We start from the raw sequence: 20,397 nt of genomic DNA, 5'->3' as shown, positions 1-20,397 counted from the left end.
GAATACCCTCTGTGTGCCAGACTCTCTGTTGGGTACCGGGAAAACAGAAATAAATAAGATAGATGCAGCCCCTGCCCCCATAGATGCCTTGACCCCCAGCCCTGGGCAGCCATAGGCCATGGCATAGGAAAATCACCCTGTACATCTTTGTTAAGTGAATAGAGAACACATGAAATGCATTGGCTATACCCAACAGCACAGATGCCTAGCAGTGTGCAGTGAACAAATGAAGTCCACTAGGACAGAGGTGAGGCATGACCCAGCTGCCACCCATCCCCCACCTTGGAGAGGACTCCCAGACCCTGTAATTAGCCTGTAATGTGGTGCCCTAGCATGACAGAGATCCAACAACATAGCAACCCTGACGAATAAGGCTATTAAGAGTAAAAGGAAATCCTGAAGGCTTCCTGGAGGAGGTATCAGGGATGGTTTGGAAGCACTCATCTGGCCTGTTATTCAGGACACAGGTTACCTCAGAAGCAAGCCCTTAGTGTGGCTCCTAAGGTCTGTTCCCAGTCTCAGGAGCACAGCCTGCCCAGGCTGTATCCTATGGAAGGGCACTGTCAGAAATGGGTCTCTGATGTCCTCTCAAGGATGTCTTCAATGACTCACTGGGCAGGATAACTGGCATGGACCCTGGAACAGACCCAGAAGCTACACACTGAAAAGGGTAAGTTTATGTACAGACTCGAGAAGAGCCCCCCCCCCGCCCCATCTTCAACCCTGTGATAGAAGCCCCCACAGACGGATTACACTGATGAGATGATAAAGGGCTAGGAAAGTCATATTCAGAAGGACTTCTGGGAGGGAGTGATATGCTTCCCCCAAAAAGGACGGAAACAGGAAGGCAGTGAAGTGATTTCAGGATGGGCTGGGGGGATGGGGGCAGTTGACAGTCTCTGAAGGTGTGTAAGTTGGGTGATGGAAGCAGGGTTAAGGAGGAGTTTCAAAAATATGTTTCAAGGGGCGCCTGGGTGGCTCAGTGGGTTAAAACCTCTGCCTTCGGCTCAGGTCATGATCCCGGGGTCCTGGGATCGAACCCTGCATCCGGCTCTATGCTCAGCGGTGAGCCTGCTTCCCCTTCTCTCTCTGCCTGCCTCTCTGCCTACTTGTGATTTCTCTCTCTGTCAAATAAATAAATAAAATCTTAAAAAAAAAAAAGGAATATGTTTCAAGTTTCAAGACTATGGGATGTCTCAGGTAGGAGCTTCCACGAACTCTTAAGGACCCTTTAATACCAGCATGACTTGTGCCACTTACATTCACTATAGTTCTTGGAATCCAGATACAGGATCTCTGGCTACCCAGCCTTTCTGTGCATCTAACCCTTGTACAGTCTGTGATAGGTGATGGTTGCCCCCACTGTCCCTGTCCTTTAGTGGGATCCAAGGTCCGTAGAGTTTCTGGCCTAAGGACCTCTGAGAGACCATCCAGAGACCAGCTTTCCTGATGGCCTCTCCACTTTGTCCAAGTCCACTCCTCTCCAGGTCTGTATGGGGCTGAGCAGAAACCTCCACCTCACAGGGCTGAGAGCCCAATATGTGGCTGACACACTCCCCCCACCCATGCATACCACTCACCTCTCTCTGCCAGCTGAATAGACAGCAGCACCTCACCTCCCAGAGAGGAAATCATGTTCTATGGTGAAGGCACCCCCCCTTCTTTGGACTACTGTAAGTTTCTCTCTCTCTCTTTTTTTTTTTTTTTTTAGATTTTATTTATTTATTTGACAGAGAGAGCTTGAGCACAGAGCTTGTTCAGCTTGCTCAGAGGGGAGCCTGTTTCTCCCTCTGCGTCTAACTGCAGCTCCCACAGTTAGACGCAGAGGGAGAAACAGGCTCCCCTCTGAGCAAGCACCAGATATGGGGCTCAACCCCAGGACCCTGGGGTCATTACATGAACCGAAGGCAGATGCTTAACCAACTGAGCCACCCAGGCACCCAACTTTGTGCCTCTTAAGCAGTTTTCCTTCTTGGGGCTGCTAGAGACCCCATGGACATATCTCACCCCATAGCCTGTTAGCATCCCAAGGGCAGAGCCCTTACCTAAAGTTGGCCAAGAGAGCACACAGGGTTGTCAAAAATGACTAAATTAGGGGCCTCCTCAGAACTGGGTGGGGGGGGGCGGAAAACCCAAAGCAAACAGTGCTTACCTGAGACAGCCAGACACCAAGTGTTTAGGGGAGCCCAGTCATGGAGCCTACAAGGGCCATTCAAGGACATCCCTGGAGGACAATGGCTGAGAGTGAAGACAGCACCAGGAAGGGCCTCAAGCGAAAGCCTGCCCACAATTCCATGTCCCTCAAACACATCACTCCCCTCCAGTGATGCAGCTACTACCCCCAAACCACCTAAGCAGCTCCTTTTCTGGGAAGCCTAGGGAAACAAAAAACCTTTCAAAGGAGGATGGGAAGAGGCAGTGCAGCCAGAGACATGGCCCCAGAGGGGAAGGAGTGAGTGACACCTGGAAGGACAAGACACCACCCTTCTTCTAGACTCAATTTGGGGGCCACTGCTTCCAGAAAGACCTCCTGACATCCCAGAATGAGGCTGGGGACCTTTCTGTTCTCACCCCATACTTGGCACTGCCTGCTGTCGTCCTGGGGCTGTGTCCCAGGCCCAGGCTTCCTCAGGCAGGAGGCTCCTCCGCAGGGCTTGCTGTTCAGAGAACTCCTCGCACCACACCGTGGGGTAGAGAGGCATGTTTGTCTGCCAGGACCTTAAGGAGTTTTCGGAGCAAGGCACGGCCCCATCCCCCATCTGGGCCGCACCCCCCCCCCCACTCGCTCCCCTAGTCCCTCATCAGGCTGGGGCGCCGCCCGGTAGATGCGACTTCAAAGGACCTGTGCCTGAGCTTCCGCGGCCCATGTCGGGTCCGTGGCCCTCAGAGCGAGGCCAGGGCAGGATCCCCGTCGTCGGGGCTGTGCTAGTCCCGGGGTCTCCGCGACCGCGCCGGGGGTGCGGGGCTCTAGGCGCTGGAGCCAAGGGGCGGGTCCTCAGAGCCCCCCGAAGTGGGCGGGTCCGGCTGGCCGCGGGGCCAATCCGGGAGCGAGGGGAACGGGGGCGGGGGCCGGGTGGAGCGGGGTTCGGGGGCGGGCGGGCCGGGGGCGGGGCGCGGCGTCCAGGCGGCGGCGGCGGTGGCGGTGGCGGTGGCGGCAGCTCCTCAGTGTCCGGCTCAGGCTCCGGCTGCGGCTCCGGCCCGTGATGCCCCATTCCGTGACCCTGCGCGGCCCTTCGCCCTGGGGCTTCCGCCTAGTAGGCGGCCGGGACTTCAGCGCACCCCTCACCATCTCGCGGGTGAGTCTGGCGGCCACGGGGCGGCGGGGAGGTCTTCGATCTGAGACCCTGTCCTCGCGGTCCACCCGAAACCCAGATCCCCGACGTCCCTGAGGTTCGAAAGCCAAAGACTGGCCTGGGCGACACATGGCCTCTGGAGGCTTCCAAGCAGGGCAGTACTGCCCCAACCCCCTCTCTCCCTGCGCCGGGCCTGCCTGTCCTATCCCTTGAAGGAAACCCCCACCCCAGTTCACACACCAGCCTCCCCGCTGGTCTTATTTTGGGGGAGTTGCTTCAGGCCGGGGAAGGAGCTCACTGGGCCAGGGGTCTGGACAGATCTACAGAGGCCGGGAAATGCTGCTTAAACTGAACCCAGCCTGAGCATTTGGGGCAAAATGACTGAGAACCCCTTCTCCTATCAAAGGTCCCTGCCAGTAGAGCTGGGTAACCCCAGGGAGGTCTGGGGTCCTCTCTGAATATGAAAAGGAGAAGATCCATTCACTTCCTCACTCTAGTTTTGGTCAGACTCTCATCTGTGACCTCAATTGTCCTAAGGGGAAGTGACCAAGAGAAATTTTGGGCTTCCAGGGGAAGGAGAGACTTGACTGTGAGGTTTTGAGACCCCTCCGCACAAGACCACACAAGGCTAGGGGCCAGAATAACCTCGGCCCAGTTTCTCTGATTTCCAGGGCCATGCATTGCCCCAGACTTAGGACAGAGGAGAAAGAGGAGTGGGCACAGCCCTGCGGGGTTGGCTAATCTGGGGAGACAGAGGAGCTGAGGAAGGGATTCAGGCCCTGTCAGAAGGGGTGCCCAGTCTCAGGGAGACAGGATCCTGGTCTGGCTTCAGGGTTCCTTAGTTTGAAGGGCTAAAAAAGGGAGTCAGACTCTGCCTTTGGGGATCTCAGACTAGGGGACAAAAGAGGACAAAACCCAGGTCCTGCCCTTGAAGGGTCTCGCTCTGGAAGGAAGAGCAAAGGGACCTGGGGCCATTTGAGGACCATCCTTTATACACACACAGGCTGCCTTTGGAGGCCTGAGTCAGGAGAACTGAGAATCACCTTCCCCCACTGTGTTGCCACCTCTCTCTGTGGAGGCTGGACCAAGCTGGCTGGGCTTTCAGAGGTTTCTTTCTGCTACTTGGAAGTGGGTGGGTACCCGGTGGAGTAAAAAATCACGGAATCCCATTTCTGGGGACCAGGGTGACAGGCAGGCCCAGCTGTCCTGGGAGACTTCCCACATCTGCCCTTACCCCATGGTCACCAGGTTCCTGGGGCTAAGTGAGGTGGGCCTTCAACACATCTTTCATCTCCCAGGACATCAACACAGCCTTTCATCTCCCACTTCCCTGAGGGGGACTGCTGTGTGTGTGTGTGTGTGTGTGTGTCTGTGTGTGTGTGTGCGTGTGCGCGTGCGCCTCTGTGTCTGTCTGCATGTATGCCTTGCTGTGTGTCCGCCAAGGCGGGCTGGTGGGGGTGCTAGGCCAGCCAGCAGTCCAGGCACCCTGGGCGTGAGGCCGCTGACAGGCTCAGTGGCGGCGGCTGACGGCCACAGGCGGCAGGGAGCAGAGACATCTGTTGCCCACGCGGCTGCTGGCCCGTGGAGGAAAGGCCTCCACACGTCACAGTGGCAGCAGCAGTGGCGGCCTTGTTTGGAGCTAACTGGGATTCAGGCCCCTGGCCGGCAGGCAGGCAGGCTGGGAGAGGGTTTGCCAGGAAGAACCCCCTCCTTGTCCCCCAAAGTCATGCGGCAGCAGCTCAGGCCTAAGGAACCAGGATGCCTGAGCCTGGATTTGGGGGGATCTGGGAAGATCTTTGAGGCTGGGGAGACACAGGCCACAGCTTGCCCAGCAGGTATGTTAAGGGCAGATCTACAGACACGGATGATGTGTGAGAGTGTCTTTACCAAGGGGGCTCAAGACCCAACCTCTTCCATGCTTCTAGAGCCTTGTCCCCCCATCCCCCGCCCACCCTGCTGTGAGGACAGCCACACTCAGAGACAGGGATGAGGCTGGCTGCCTGGAGCTATGGCCTTACACCTTCAGCCCATGAAGCCTGGCGGAGGCCCCAAGAACCCCTGGTCTGTGCTTCTTCCCCTATGAACTACAGTGATTGGCGGCCGTGGCTGAGCGTCCATAGCATTCCAGGCCCCACCCTAATTTGTGCTGGTATCAGCTCCCCACCACCATGTGCTCAACCCACTGTGGGGGCTTTTTGCCCTGAGCTCTTAATAGTAAGGGCTCCCACTGGGCTCACATTATAGATGGGGATACTGAGGCTCAGAGAGGCCAGGGTGCATCCAGAGAAGCAGAGCAGGGACAGGAATCCAGGCCTGCCCGGCACTTGCTGTGACTATACGGGACAATATGTCCCCAGACTCTGTGACTTCCAGTCCACCACAGTGTCTAGGCTTGGCAGAGTGGAGCAGGGGCCGGGAATTTAAAGGGGCTGGGAAAGCTACAGGTGAGGAGCCTGCTTTGTGCAACTGACCTCGCTGTACCCCTCTCCCTTCCTTCTGTCTATTTATCCTGCATTCAGCAGCCAGAGGGAGAGGCCTGAGTTAAACTGTGTCCTGTGACTTCCCTGCTTAGAACCCTCCATAGTTCCCAACCACCCAGGAGAAATGACAGCTTCTTACCTGGGCCTACAAGACCCGCAGGTCAGGTCCCTGCTTCTTCTCTGACTTTTCTCCCACTCTCCTCTCACTAATGATGCTTCAATCCCAGAAGACTGCTTTTATTCTCTCTCCGAGGGAGCCATTATACATGCTGACCTTTTTACCTGTGATACTCTCTCTCCCCTAGGAGAGTCTCTCCCCTCACTCCCTTTCTTCAGCAAATCACACAGGGGTTAGTGGATAGACTTGGAACCAGCTGGCTTGCAGTGAAATCCTGACTCTGCCATTTATCAGTTGAACATCCTTCTGCACTTCTCTGGACCTCAGTTTCCTCACCTAAGAAATGGGCTTTCCTGGAGGACTGAGACAATGCTTATAAAGGCAGTTGGGAGAGTCACGGTTTCCTGGCCTCATGCCCTCTCTGACCAGAACTCCCCGAGCTAGTGGAGCTGGCAGAGTCCCAGCCACCCCTGCTCTCAAGAACTTCCTCCACCCACAGGGGCCTGAATGCACCCCTTGTCCTGGCTGAGTCATCGTGCAGCTAGCCACCCCCCTGAAGAAGAAGACTTCTCTCCAGCATGGGGACTGGGGCAAGGTGCCCCTTCCCCCAAGCCTCCCTTACTTCATTTCTAGGAATGAGAACAGCCTTTGTCTCATCAGGTGGTTGAAAAGTTGCCATGAACTAGTTATGGGTAAAGCACTGAGCCCAGGCCATTTCACAGAGCATGTGTCCACAAAGGAGAGGGACCTGGAGCAGGGCCTTGAGTGGAGGGTGGGATAATGCCCAGTAGGTCCTTCCCCCAGGATGATAGGCTTGTGCAGGTGCCTAGGCCCTGTGGAAGAGCATTCGTGGTGGGCTGGTTGCTGAGGGGGCCATGCTCCAGAAAAATATTCCTTGGGGCAGCCTATTTCAGGGCGGGCCAGCTTCAGCGCTGCCCACACCAGGATTCCAGCCAAGGAGCTGCCAGCACCTCGGCTTTGTCCACTCACTACTGAAAACTGGATAGGCTGAGCCTAGCTGGGCTTTCAGGAGCTCCCAACTCCAGCAATAGGAATGGGGTTGCTGGAAGCTCTTGAGGACACCACTGGAGAGGCCGGGTAGGAATGAGGGCACCTACACTCTGGTTGATTCAGTTGGTACAGCATGTGACTTTGATCTTACAGTTGTAAGTTTGAGCCCCATATCAGGCATAGAAATTACTGCAAAAAAAATTTTTTTTTTTTTTTTAATAAGGGGGCCTAAAGTTTCTTTCCAAAGGTGGTACTGGGACTGGGGAAAGGGTGAAGAGTGCCCTGTTGCCTGAATTCCCCTGGGCTCCTTACTCTGGCCTCTCTGTTAGCCTATCCTCAACCCCATGTGGCCCTCGTCAGGGCACCAGCATTGTAAGAAGCTCCAGATATGGACACCATTTGCCTGGAGTCAATAGTAGCACTGGGGTGGCCTGATAGAGTGTCTGTCCTGCTGATGAAGTGGAGGTCAAATAGCGACTCAGGAGTGCAGTCAGGCAGGCAACAGGAAGTACACGGTCCTGGACTTGCCTGGGGAGGTGATGACACAGACCCAGAATGAGGCGCTAACAATGTTAGGGGAGCAAAGTGGTAAAGGGGTACACAGAGGACTATGAGAGCCCGAAGAAGAGGTTCCTAGGGGAAATGCCTTCTCTGCTAAGATGTGAAGGTGAGAAGGAAAAAGCTGGTAATTAGGGTTTGAGGTCAAAGGAAAGAGTGTTCCAGCTAGAAAGACGAGTATCTGCAGAAGCATGGAGGTGAGAATTATCTGGGGCTGTCGGTAGCACCTGGATATTCAGTTGGTCTGGATAGAGTGTGGGGAGGTGGAGGTGAATGTGGGGGTTAGGGATGAAAGGAAATGAGTAGGGAGACAAGGAAATATCGGGTTAAGGGACTGCCATGCTGTGTGTCTGGGTAGAGCCCTGACTATGTAGGGTATATGTGACATGTCCATGCTTTGTATGTATCTGGGAGCCTATGTGTCCCCGAGTATCCCTTGCATGTCCGTGAGCACATATGCAAGCGACAAGAGTTGCTTGGGACTGGGACATCCCACTTGTCCCAGTCCCAAGGAAGGCCCGGTTACATGCCCTCATACCCCAGAGGTCCTTCAGGTGTTGGAATTGGGGGTGTTTACAACAGAGGCTGTGGCAAGACCACATGGGAACTCAACCAGTCTTGGGGCTGGCCTACCCACAGGTCATGTGGGCAGAAGGGCTGCACAGCCCAGGTTCCGAGGTTGGAGGAGGTCCAGGCCCGAGACCACAGCAAGGCCACATAATGGCCGATGCCCAGTCCTCTGGCTTGTCCCTTTACAGGTCCATGCTGGCAGCAAGGCTGCACTGGCTGCCCTGTGCCCTGGAGACCTGATCCAGGCCATCAATGGGGAAAGCACAGAGCTCATGACGCACCTGGAGGCGCAGAATCGCATCAAGGGCTGCCACGACCACCTCACACTCTCTGTGAGCAGGTATGCACAGGGTAGGCTGGCCTGGGGTGCGGGGGGTGGAATGAAGGGGAGGATAAGTCAGGAATAGCCAGCATCCTCAGAGAGCCAGGCTCCACACAGCCTCTCTGCCTCAGCTCCATGGCACCCCAGTCCTAGGAACTAGTGCTTTCCCAGGGGCATGACAGACACTGTTTGGAGAGGGTGGTGCTTAAGAAGGAAAGAGGCCCCCTGTTAGCTCAGGACTGGAAATCTGTTGAGGAACTTATGGGAGGGGACAGGCAGCCCAAATCAACGATGAAATAAGACCTTGGGCAGCCTCTGGGGATGGGGGCAGTGATTTCAGTCTTCCCACCCCTGAGTGAGTGATCCTTTTGCTGATCATTTCAAAGTGGTTTCTTGTTCCACACCTCATTTAACCTTTAGACCTGCTTGATAAAATGGAAGTTGGGGTGGTCCTCATATTACAGATGAGATAGCTGAGGCCCAGAAAGGTTAGTGGGTGCCTAAAGTTCCTCAGCAAGGGAGTGGGAAAGCAAAGCTTGTCCTCAGGTGTCTCTCACTCCTAGGAGTGGCTGCCACCACTCCTGCCCCCACAAGGCTGCCCTGCCTCGGTTGGCGCCACCATGCCTCATGCCTCTGCAACAGATTCTGATTCAATCTGGATGCTAGGGACTGTATCATGCCATATTGCCTACATGAAGGGGGAGGATTGGGGTTCTCCAGGCCATGTGTGTGCCTTATAAATGATCTAGGATGGAAGGTCCACCTGAAGTGTCCCTAGCCCCAGTCAGGCACTAGGTCTTGGTTAGCTGTAAAGGCAGGTGGCCAGGTCCTGGCTGAGTGGGATCTCCCTTCCCCCTATCTTGCTTGGATCCAGAGAAGTCAGACAGAACTGCTTAGCTCTGCCACGTTCATTGCTAACAGGGACTTTCCATGACCCTCCTGTGGACGTGGGTCAGCAAAGTTTCTCCAAACCACAACACGGCTAACTATGCGTTAGAGCTGGCAGGGGTGGGAGCCATTAAACATGTTAGGAAGGCTTCTGAGAGCCTCCATGTGCGTCTGGCCTGGTTGTGGGTCCAGGTTGGAGTCAGGACCCCTGACTGTGCTCTTGAAGCTGAGTGCAACTCCAAGGGCAATGGGCCCTGGCCTGGGAGTTCAGCAGAGCTGGTTCTAATCCAGACTCTGTGGGATCTTAGGTACACCAGATGACCTCTATGAGCCTGAGTTTTCTTCTCCACCAAACAGGATCACATTCATCGCCCTCTCCCAGACTGAGGTATAGTCTGGCTGGGGGAAACATCAGCACTGCTCTGCCCACGAGTGGCCTCTGTGGCTGCCCCACTTGGCTGGTTTCCTTGGCCCTGACTCACCTCCGGCCTTCATTTTGCATTGCTAAAGAAGGGAAGCCCTGGTAGTAGTGGGGTGGGGGAGGCAGTGGGAGCTTGTAGGGGGGCCTGAGTCAGGAGGTTCCCAGAGGGAATGATGTCAGGGGAGGGCAGCAGGATGGGGGCAGGGTGGAGGTTCCCTTTCCTTCCTTCCTTCCTTTCCTGGTCATTTGTTCCAAGCCAAGCATGGATGGAGCCACAGAGTCCCCTGATCTGTTCTACTCTGCCCCCGAATGCTGCCTGGCCATGGACCAGGTGAGAGCATACTCTCTACTATCACAGATCTGGGTTCAATTCCCAGCTCTGCACTGGAGAACTGTGGTGTCCTCCAGCAAGTGATTTAATCTCAAAGTCCTCAGTTTCCTCAGCTCTAAAATGGGACCATCTTATGATTGGGAGATTAAATGCTTATGATGTACTGGGTTTGCTTAGGGTGAAAATCTGGGGTCCTGTCTTCCAGCCTCCACCTCCTAGTGCTCACACATGCAGATTCTGAGAAATTAAGAAGGCCACCTTGACCCTCTGGGCTAGCATTTCTTCTGGGCACCATCCACAAGGCCTCTGACCCTGCTCTCTGACCTTCCTGCTAGGACAGGACCTATGCTCCACAGACCCCCCTCAGCATGGTTTCTGTGGAGGATCAGCCTGTTGAGCTGACTGGAGAGAGCTATTCTGTGCCCCTGCCCACAGAGTTTGACCCAGACCAGTTCCCTGCTTATTTACAGAGGGGTCTAACCCTCCAAAGACTTCTCCACAGGAAGAGAAGTGAAGGAAGGGCCCAACTTTCTTGCTATATTATTTTGTTTAGAACTCAGAGCCAGTTATCCAACAATCCAAGCTAACCCATACTTTCTGGGCATGTTCTCTAGGTCCAGAACCTTTCTGGCATCGGCTCCAAACCCAGGCTTCTGGTGAGGTCTCTGGTGCCCATTGTATATGTTACAAGATGCAATTACATGGCCCACCCTTGGGCTGTCGTTTTGCTTAAAGATGGTAGATGCTGCCACCTGTCCAGCCTAAAGTGAAGGCCTATGGATGGAGATTGAATAAGCCTTCATTCTGATCTGCTGCCTTGGGCTACGCTCTTTGCTCTGGGTACTTTGTGCACTCTGATCTCCAGACCACAGGCTTGTACTTTTCTTCTGGGCAGAACTTCAGGGGAGTATAAGGTCGTCGTAGCCACATGTGATGTCCTAGACTGATCCCATCAGAGTTCTGAGCTGGCGGAGGCCAAAGGTGGAGCTGTGAGTTAGGGCAGTCACCGGGAGCCTGGAGGAGAGGCTGGGGCGAGTGGGGATGGTGTTGCCCTCGGGCAGCAGAGCCTTGGTGGCACAGGCCTGCAGAAGGCTCTGGGGGAGAGAGGCTAGTCTGTACCAGCTTAAGGAATGGGCCATGGTGAGGAAGTGTAGAGTGAGTGTGGTCTACATGTGTAGACAGATAGTTAAAAATCCTTCAGTGAACTGCAGGGAGAGAGGCCGTGTTGAGCTGCTGGCCCAGTGGTGAGTTCTTGGAAAGCCCCAGGAGGCCTTTTGAGGTGAAGGGGGACATTATTCCCCTTTGGTCTAATGGGCCTCCCTTCACACCCACCTGTCAGTCCAGGGTCCATGCAACCTCCTGGCTTGCCTCCTCATAGGGCTACTGAATGGCAAGACTGGGCCCCAGGCCTGTAGTCTTTCAGCCCCGCCAGCCCCGCCTGCCCCACTTATGGCAGGTTTATGATGTTTTTCTCCCTCCTGAGTGGTGTTTGGCTTTTGGTTTCTATGGTGAAGCAGGAATTTCCTAATGGCCTGTTTCCCATCTGGGCTGGGCAGACATTGGTGATGACTCTGCCGGCAGCAAGAGGGGAGGCGCACCCCTCAAAGCCTCTATGTCACCTCCCCTAGAGCCCAGGGATGCTTGACCTCCAAGCCAGGCCAGAGGCTGTGGATGGAAGAGGATAAGCAGATGGGCTCCTCGCTGATCCACGTGTGAGGCCTGGCACGCCCTGCTATGAGCCCGCCTTCTTTTTTGCTGAGGCCACGGAGAGGGTGAAAAAGTGGGGAAGTTGAAGGGCTTCTGTTGCATCCTGTCTGGGAATGAGACCAGAGAGGCCTGGAGCAGCTGGTGAGGATGGAACACACAGCCCCGCCCTAGGCAGGTGGCAGATCTCGAGTTCTGTCTCCTCGCTACAACAGCTACCATCTGGTGCAGGGGCAAGTGCTGCGGTGGTGGCTTCTGCCATTCAGGGTGCCCGGCCTGGTCCTGGGTGGCTCTGGACCCCGAGCCCACCCCCTCTTAGCCATGGTTCCAGTCATGGTAGGCACAGTAAACAGATCTATCTGACCATCCTAATTCCTGTCACAGACCTGAAGGCAGGAGCTGGACCAGTGTCCCAGAGGACAGCAAGGCTCAGGCACAGAGGATCCATATTGACCCTGAGGCCCAGGTATGTATGGACACCACCTGGCCTGGCCCGGTTCAGAGCAAGCCCAGGGCAGAGGGGCCAGGCCTGCACTAGATGTCTTGCTGTCTAGCTTTCAGATGCCCAAACCAGAGACTGAAGCAGCAGACTTCTCTGGGCCATGTCCATGCCCCATTCTGTGCTCCCCAGGTGATAAACATCTGCGGGGGGGGGGGCGGGGGGGGCTCTGTCTGTACTCTAAATAGTCCTAGATTCTGAGACAAAGATACTTAGAATGGGCAGGAACGAGGCTAGGCCTTGGCTCAGGGCTACCTCACCCCCATCGCCCTAGCTGGGTTTCACTCTGGTGCTTAGTGATGCCAAACCAAGAGGAAGTCACTGGCTTGGGGATTGGGTCGGGGAAAGCTGTAGGCTGTGGAGTGACCTCAGGCTGTTTGGGTATTCTTCTGTCTTATCTTAGTCTTGGGCACCCACGTGGCTAGAGCCAAACTCAGTCCTCAAGACTGACCTTAGAATATAAGGCACTTCAATGCCCTAAGGCTGAAGTTTTCTCCTGGCTGTCCTGTGATTGCACCCAGCAGACCTCAGGCCACAGTCACCTTTCCACATTTGACAGGAGTCACAACTATGATACTGTCTTCAAAGAAGCGTGGGGGGCAGGAAGGAGCTGTTCTAGGGCCTCATTTTGCCATGGACATGAGGGGTAGCCAAGGGGGCAGGGCTGAGGTATCCAGAGCCAGCTCAACGTCCCTGGGCTACAGAGTTTGGAAAAGGTGGAGATTGGACTGCTCTGTGATGGAACCAGAACTGTGGGACTCAAAATGTGGGGCCATGGCCATCTAGGCCTGCTTGTGTCTACTTTCTTGCCATGGAGGCTTCCCTATAGAGAAGGCCATCTCCCTCACCCTTTATCCCAATCCTCTCGTTCTGGTGTTTGTTCCTTAACTTACTTTTGTTGGAATCTCGGAGGCCAGATGCTTACTACATGGCAGAGAATGCCCATTATGAAAAGGAAGAGGTACTTAGCAGTTCTGGAATGGCAGAAGCCAAGGGCCTAAGGAGTCCAGAGTAGGCACATGGTTCACCTAAGCGTTCAGAGAGGGCTTCCTGGAGGAGGAAGTATCCAAGCCAAGACCTGCAGGACTAGGAAGAATCCGGCCAGCAACGAGGCATGGAGAAAGGCAGTGTGCAAGGAAGCACATGCAAAGCCACAGAAGTGAGACTGTGCATCACAGGTTCAGAAAAAAACAAGCTCCTGTGGGTGGGTGCGAGGGCAGAGGCAAGGGATGAAGTGATGGGGCAGAACCACAGTCTTTTGGCTTCCTCTGTCCAGGACTTCAGCTGTCCTTGCATAGATTCGTAGCCACGCTTGTGTCTCCAGAGCGTGACCTGGTCCAAGGGGCCAGGGGTGAGCAGAGGTTGACAAGTCAGCCAGGCTTAACACAGGTCAGGCAGAAGGCAGCAGCATTGTGTAGGCCCCCAGCACACCTGTGAGGCCAGCTATCACGTGTGAGTGCAGGGTGGATAGGGCAAGAGCACCTGAGTTTTGGAATCTGAATCTCAGCTCTAGTCCATCCTTCAGGAGGGGCTCAGGGACAGGGCACCTGGGGATGGTGGGCTGGAGAGCAGCTGCCCCTGCCCCCACAATTTCCCTTACTGACCTCTTCAAAGGCCAGGCTGCCAGTGGCTCGCTCAGGCTGGAGTCAGAGGGATTTTCTCTAAGCAACAGGGCTGCCCCTCAGCTGCCATCCCCCTCTTGTGCTTAAAAGTCATGAGCTCCATGGGTGGTGACAGAAACACCCCCACCCAGCCTCCACAGGGCTGTGTCCTCAGTAACACAGACACAGGGCCCATTGTCCCCACAGTGCTCCCACCCTCTGCCTGCAGTGGGCAGTGGGTGGGCCCAGCCAGAGACATCAGAGGAGAAAACCACAGTTGGCCCTAAAATCAGCACAAAATACGCTGGCATGCACCCCCGATGCAAATAGGTTCTGCAGGTCATGTAGGGTAATAGGGGACCCTTCTTCCCTCAGGCCTTACTTATATGGGAACACAAGAGGCATTTGGTCCAGCCCAGGGCACAGGGAGGGTGACAATAAGGGAAGGTTTCCTGGAGAGGATGGTATTTAAGCTGAGAACCAGGTAATGGGTTAAAGCAAGCCGGGTAGAGCAGGAAGCCCTTGCACACTCATCCTGTGCTCTCCAGACTGGCAGGGAGCTGGGGTTTGGCCTCCCGGAGTTGGCACCTCATCCTCTGGAGTCAATGCCCACCTCCCAGGGTGCGTCCCAGGATTTTTTTTCTTTAAATATTTTATTTATTTATTTGAGAGTGAGCAGGGAAAGGGAGAAGCAGACTCCCCACTGAGCAGGGAGACTGATGGAGGCTCGATCCCAGGACACTGGGATCATGACCTGAGCTAAAGGCAGGTGCTTAACCGACCAAGCCACCCAGGTGTCCTGAGTGTCCCAGATTTTGACCACGGTCACGTGAGAGCTGATGAACAAGCAGGCAGTTACCCCCATTCTGCTGATTTTCCCACTGAGGCTTCAACAACCAAATCAAACAGCTGGCAGGTACTCAGAGACGGGGAGCACGTGGCACCAGGTGCACTACACACAAAGTGGGGGACATCCAGAAATAGGAATAAGAACTCAGGAATGCCCATGACAGCCCAAGCATCAGCTGTGTGCCAGGCACTATGCTAAGTGCTTTGCAAGCAACTGTCTCATTTTATCCCCACAAGGAACTTAGGATGTAGAGACCATCACATTCCCCCATTTAACAGATAAAGAAACAGATTCAGAGAGATGATAGAAGTGTGGGACTCATACCGAGACTGAGGTCACCATGTGTGTCCTAACTACTGAGTTCAGACCGAGAGAGGCAGCTGCATGGGTGGCCCTGGGGGGAGCAGTGGCTCTGATGACCCTGTAGTGGACTCCCACACCCTGCTGGGTGAGTGAGGGCCTCCTTCCTCCAGGACCTTCTGACTCCCCTTCCTGTCCCAGCCTCCTCCTTACCAGGCCCAGCCCTGCCCCCACAGCCCACGGCCCATCTGGTCCCCATTATAGGCCAGGCCAGCCTTGCCTGCCCGCCTGCCCTACAGACACATGTGCAAAAGTGCTCGGGTTTCTCAGGGGCTTTTGTTCAGCCCAGTGGGGAAGAGGGTTTTCCTTCTGTGATTGCCTCACTGATGGGGCCCACCTGGGCAGCGAGACCTTCCCCTTTGTCTGTGGAGGTGAGGGAAATGGGGCCCCACCCCACTCAGTGGCTGGTTTGCCCATTCCCCAAGCTCCCAGCCAGCTCCGAGGCTGCAGAAAAAGCGGGGGCAGTCAGGACAAAGCTCTGCAGGCTCCCCTGTGCCCCAGTGCTGGAGGCTGCCTGAATCCCGCACAGTCTCTGAGTATCTGCAACTGTGTCTGTGTAATTAGGTATATGTCGGTGAACTGGCTAGACCTTGTGTGTTGTCTTCGTATGTGTGTTTGTGAAAGTTCTCATAAGAGTGTGCGTTCCTCTGTGTGCCTGCAAGCCAGGGGCAGCATAGCCCTGGACTCTACAAAGACGAAGATCCGCAGTCGCCATTCAGATCCACACCCACAGAGATATGGCCCTTTTCTCCCGAGCTGAGGAGACATGGTCAAGGCATTTCCCCAAATGTTTCAGCCTAGGACACCAGGCTGGCCATGGAGTAGTAGGGTGGCGAGCCTTGAGCCTGGGCCAGCCACTGGCCCTCATCTGCTTTGCCTGTAGAAGGCCACACATACTGTCCTGCAGAACATGAAATGGAGGCAAAGGGACAGGCCCGAAGGGGGCTAACCTCACAATGATGCCTCTGAACCTCAGTCTGCCCCCCAACTCCATTGTGTGCTTTGGGCACACAGTGATTGATGACTTTTCCTGGTTGCAGGATGGGGCTTGCTTTTTCATGTTCCTAGCTACAGGCCCATACAATACCCAACACAGTTCTGACAGGTGAGAAGGCCTGGCACCAGGAGCATCTCTGCAAGGAAGCCACAAACTCTGCTCCAGTCACGCTGGCCTTAAAAGGTTACTTGGAATGGTCGTGCCCCAACACCATCCGTCACAGGCACTGGTGGTCAGAATCACCACATGGTTCATGTGCCAAAGTTGAGTCTCAGGCATGTAGGTTTTGTGTCTGACTTTCCACAGCCATTTCTCATTTCTTTTGGGGTTGAACTGGGCCCAAGTTGCAGTCCTTCCCTGGCTGGGCACCACAGCCCAAAGATGCCAGAGCAGGGGTAACCAGCCAACATCCCAGAAGGCCTGGCATAGCAGGGCAAGGATGGAATGTATAAGGAAGGGCCAGAAGCCCTATCCCAGATGGTTTCTCAGTGCCTCAGGCCTCTGTCTCTCCTAGGACGGCAGTCCAGTGATCAGCAGGAGGCCCTCAGCCACCGGGATTGGGCTAGAAGATGGCAGGCCAGGCCTGGGACCTCCTTATGGGCAGCCATCTCACCTCTCATTCCATCACAATGGCAGCAGCAATGAGGCTACCTTACTGACCCAAATGAGCACCCTGCATGTGTCTCCACTTAACAGGTAGTACAGAGAAGTGGCCTTTGAAGCCACACCCAGATCCCACCTTAATCCCAGATCTCTTCTCTCACTGGGTCACATCTTGACTCCTGACACTTGATCTTTGGGTCTTGGCTGGTTTCACTCTGAAAAACCTCACCAGACTCCTGAGCTGGCAGATGGAAGGCTGGTGCCACAACTGTGTCCTTTGGTGCATCTCTTTTGCCCAGCACGGACACAGCCAGAGGTCTCCCGCGGAGCCGTGACTGCGGAGTGGACCTTGGCTCAGAGGTGTACAGGATGCTCCGGGAGCCGGCTGAGACCTTGACTTCGGAGCCCAAGCAGTCAGGCTCCTTCCGCTACTTGCAGGGCATGCTGGAGGCCGGGCAGGGCGGTAAGACTCCTGCCATCTTGCCCCACCTGCCTAACCACTCCCTCAGGTGCCCTGAAGAGTGCCGCCCGGCCCCCGCCCCTTTGCGACCCCAACCCCTTCCTGCATCCCAGCCATCTACCCCAGCCTCTTCTCTTCCAAGCGTCCCACACTCCTCGCGGCGCCTCTGTCCGGATTCCCACTCCACCCCCGTCGCCGCTCCTCCCCCCTCCAAACCTCGTCCCCAGTCGCTGTGCTGGTGGTCCTGGAAGCTGGGTCCATCCCACACCGCGAAGAAGTGAAGTTCTCTTTTCTGACCTCTGCAACTGGCTCATGCCGCTTGCGCTCCGGCTTTCAGGGGAGCGGCCTGGGTCCAGCGGTGCCCGCAACCTCAAGCCCACGGCCAGCAAGCTGGGCACTCCGCTGAGTGGCCTGCAAGGACTGCCCGAGTGCACGCGCTGCGGCCACGGTATAGTGTGAGTACCCTCCCCTGCTTCCCCTATACCCACCCCCGGCACTCCCCTGGCCCCGCCCGAGGCCCTGGATGGGAACATGCTCCCGAATCTGTCAGTCGCCAGAAGCAGTCCTCTCCCGGTTTCCCCATCAGGGGCACCATCGTCAAGGCGCGGGACAAGCTCTACCACCCCGAGTGCTTTATGTGCAGCGACTGCGGCCTGAACCTTAAGCAGCGCGGTTACTTCTTTCTGGACGAGCGGCTCTACTGCGAGAGCCACGCCAAGGCGCGCGTCAAGCCACCCGAGGGCTACGACGTGGTGGCAGTGTACCCCAATGCCAAGGTGGAGCTCGTCTGAGCTGCTCCCAGAACTTCCCGTCCCCGCTTCTGCTTTTAATGCCACCTCGCGGCCCGTGTAAATACGTGTTTGCCCCCTGCCTCTCTTAATAAATTCCCTCTGTTCAGCCTTGAACATGTCAGTGCCTCTGTTCAAGTGTCAAGCATGTTCTGGGCACTGGGGGCATTGGTAAGCAACACAGGTGCAGTGCTGTCTCAAGGAGGCCACAGCCTAGATGGATGGCAGACATAAATCTCAAGGGGCAGTCATAAAGGAGGTGAGACCTGGGGTGCCACGCCAAGGGGTTGGACGTCGGTGGAATCAGGGAAGGTGGAGACAGGGAAGGTGTCAGCTGAGAACTGAGTGATGAGGGAATTGCTCTTCAGGGTGAGGAACTGTGTGCAAAGGTACGACAAGGGCGAGTACAGACTGGAAAGGTCCCATCTGGCCATGAGCAGAGCCAAGGCAGCCCCTAGGGCGCACCGTGGAAAGATCACCGGGACTGCCACGGACGGTAATCTGACTCCTGGCTTTGGCCCCCGCGGCGTTCTCACGGGTTTCTCCCCGTCTGCTTTTCCGCCCGCTGCCCACTTTATGCTTGCCCAGACCCCATTTCTTTCCCCTTCCCCTTTTTCCCCAGCAGGGGGAGCGCTTTGAGTGTCGGGAAGGGGCAGTGGGAGACGAGAAAAGCCGAAGCAAGGCGAGAGGAGGCGAGGCGGGGCGGGGGGGGGGGGTAGGTTAGGGGAGAGGCAAGATAGGAAGAGGGGCCTAGGGCCGCACCCTTCGCTTAGCTCCTATCGCCAAAGCCAAGGGTAAACACACCCCTTCTCTGAGACCTGGCGGTTACAGGGTGATGAGGTGACCTGGAGCCTTTCACTGCTCAGTTGCACAAGCAGGCACAGGCTCGAACTTATTAAAAATATAAATGGTTATCAGAGTTGGTGAATTATGGCTGTTCACACACAACAAACTGTCCCAGACTCCAGGTCACACGGATCTGTGCTCTCCACAACGAGCTCCAGGCTGGAAGCAGCGTCATTTACTTAGTCCGGGTTTATTTAGGGAGCCCCAACTAATGAACATTTGTGCTATTTTCAATTTTGTACTATCGCAAACCACAAAAGACTTATCAGTTCATACTCTTACCATAAGCACACGACAGTAGCCTTTTCCTTCATGCTCTTGCCAACACAGGATATGATCTTTTTTTTTTTTTTTTTCTTTTTGGCAATCTGATAAGTAAAACAAGATATGTACTTGCTTTAATTTGCACTCCTCTGATTACGTTTATGCGCATTCATTCGACAAATATTTCTTGTGCTTGCAGTTGAGCGCTGACTGAACAGTGGGGAATAGGATGGTCTTCTCTCTCAAAGAGTAGTTTTTGCATGAATTGCCCTAAACCCTTCACTCATTTTCTGAGGCTTATTTAACTTCTTAGTGATAGGACCTTTTCATATTTTTTAAGAATCTCTGTTCCTGGACTCGATACTACGGACACCATCGCATTGATTTAATTACTACTGTTGTAGAGTTTAGTATGCCAGTCTCTCCTATTCTTCATTTACAAACTTGTCAAGGCTGCTCTTGAACATTTCCAGTTGTCAAGCTTTAGACTCAGTGTGTCAAGCTCTGGAAGAACAAACCAACCAACCTTTTTGAACTGTGACCCTGTCTCTACACACTCACTTGGTAAGAACTGCCCTGTCCCGAAGAAAGCTGTGATCCCTGCTTACTCCGCATTTTTTCAGGGGTTGTGTACGTAATCTCGTAAATTTTTACTTCTGCTTGCTTCTCGTAGACATCGTGTTTCCGCTTTAAGTCGTTCTGAGAGGAGCGTTCCGAAGGCTCCTCCCAATGACTCCTCCCCTCCCGGAGCGCGCAGAGGCCGGAGCAGCGGGCAGGTGTCCCTTGACTAGTGAGGCGAGAAGAAAAAGGGCTGGAGTCCAAGGCCTGGGTCCTGCGGATGACCTCGGGCGACCCCCCCGCCCGCCCGTGTCTCCTTCTGCTTCGCGAGGGGTCAGACGGTGAGCAGGGAGGCCGAGTCTGAAGCTCACCGAGTATCCCTCCCGGCCGCGGGGGGCCGCGCGTGTGCGCATGCGCACACACGCTCTCGCACCCTTTCATCCCGCCCTCTAAGGCCCTGCGGGAGTCGGGTGGGGTGGTGGAGGCTTCTGCCTTTTCCTTCCCACCCAGCCTCGCCCGCGGACCAGGTCCGGGCCCCATCCCGTCCGAGGCAGAAGCAGAAGGGATGACAGGCAGCCAGGGAAGCCATTAGGCGCAGGAACAAGCGGAAAAATAAATACCTGAGCCAGAGGAAGGGAGGAACCCACGGCTTAGCGAGGATCAAACTCGCAGGCACGGCTCCCCACTCCCACCCGCCGCTGTGGTCCACCAGGCACTTGGGCTAGCCTTAATCCCGGGGTTCACAGGGAGTGACTGCGTCACAAGTTTTCTGTGACCCAGGGTCCCAGTTCTGAGACAGGGCAGCAGTCCCTCAGGAGGAGACACAGATTCAGGACCACCTGGCCCAGACCCAGGGCTCGTGACTGATCCAAACT

General features: G+C 55.4%; 1 protein-coding gene across 2 annotated transcripts; it reads left to right on the top strand.

The window, feature by feature from the left end:
- Nucleotides 1-3,106: 3,106 nt before the first annotated feature.
- Nucleotides 3,107-17,971, top strand: PDLIM4 (PDZ and LIM domain 4). Of its 2 annotated transcripts, XM_082724287.1 has the most exons (7): nt 3,107-3,296; nt 8,219-8,370; nt 12,081-12,162; nt 16,518-16,699; nt 16,906-17,069; nt 17,404-17,521; nt 17,653-17,971. In XM_082724287.1, exons 1-7 carry the CDS (start codon nt 3,204-3,206, stop codon nt 17,855-17,857), a joined length of 996 nt encoding a protein of 331 aa, XP_082580413.1. In that variant the 5' UTR covers nt 3,107-3,203; the 3' UTR covers nt 17,858-17,971. The 2 variants fall into 2 exon arrangements, with proteins under 2 accessions (XP_082580413.1, XP_082580414.1); XM_082724288.1 differs by lacking the exon at nt 17,404-17,521 and having other exon boundaries at nt 3,115-3,296; nt 17,653-17,865.
- Nucleotides 17,972-20,397: the final 2,426 nt, after the last annotated feature.

Source organism: Mustela nivalis (genome assembly GCF_964662115.1).
Source record: "Mustela nivalis genome assembly, chromosome: 3".
Taxonomy (NCBI): Eukaryota; Metazoa; Chordata; class Mammalia; order Carnivora; family Mustelidae; genus Mustela; species Mustela nivalis.
The sequence above is the reverse complement of the archived record's forward strand: the minus strand, read 5'-3'. Positions and strand labels throughout refer to the sequence as shown.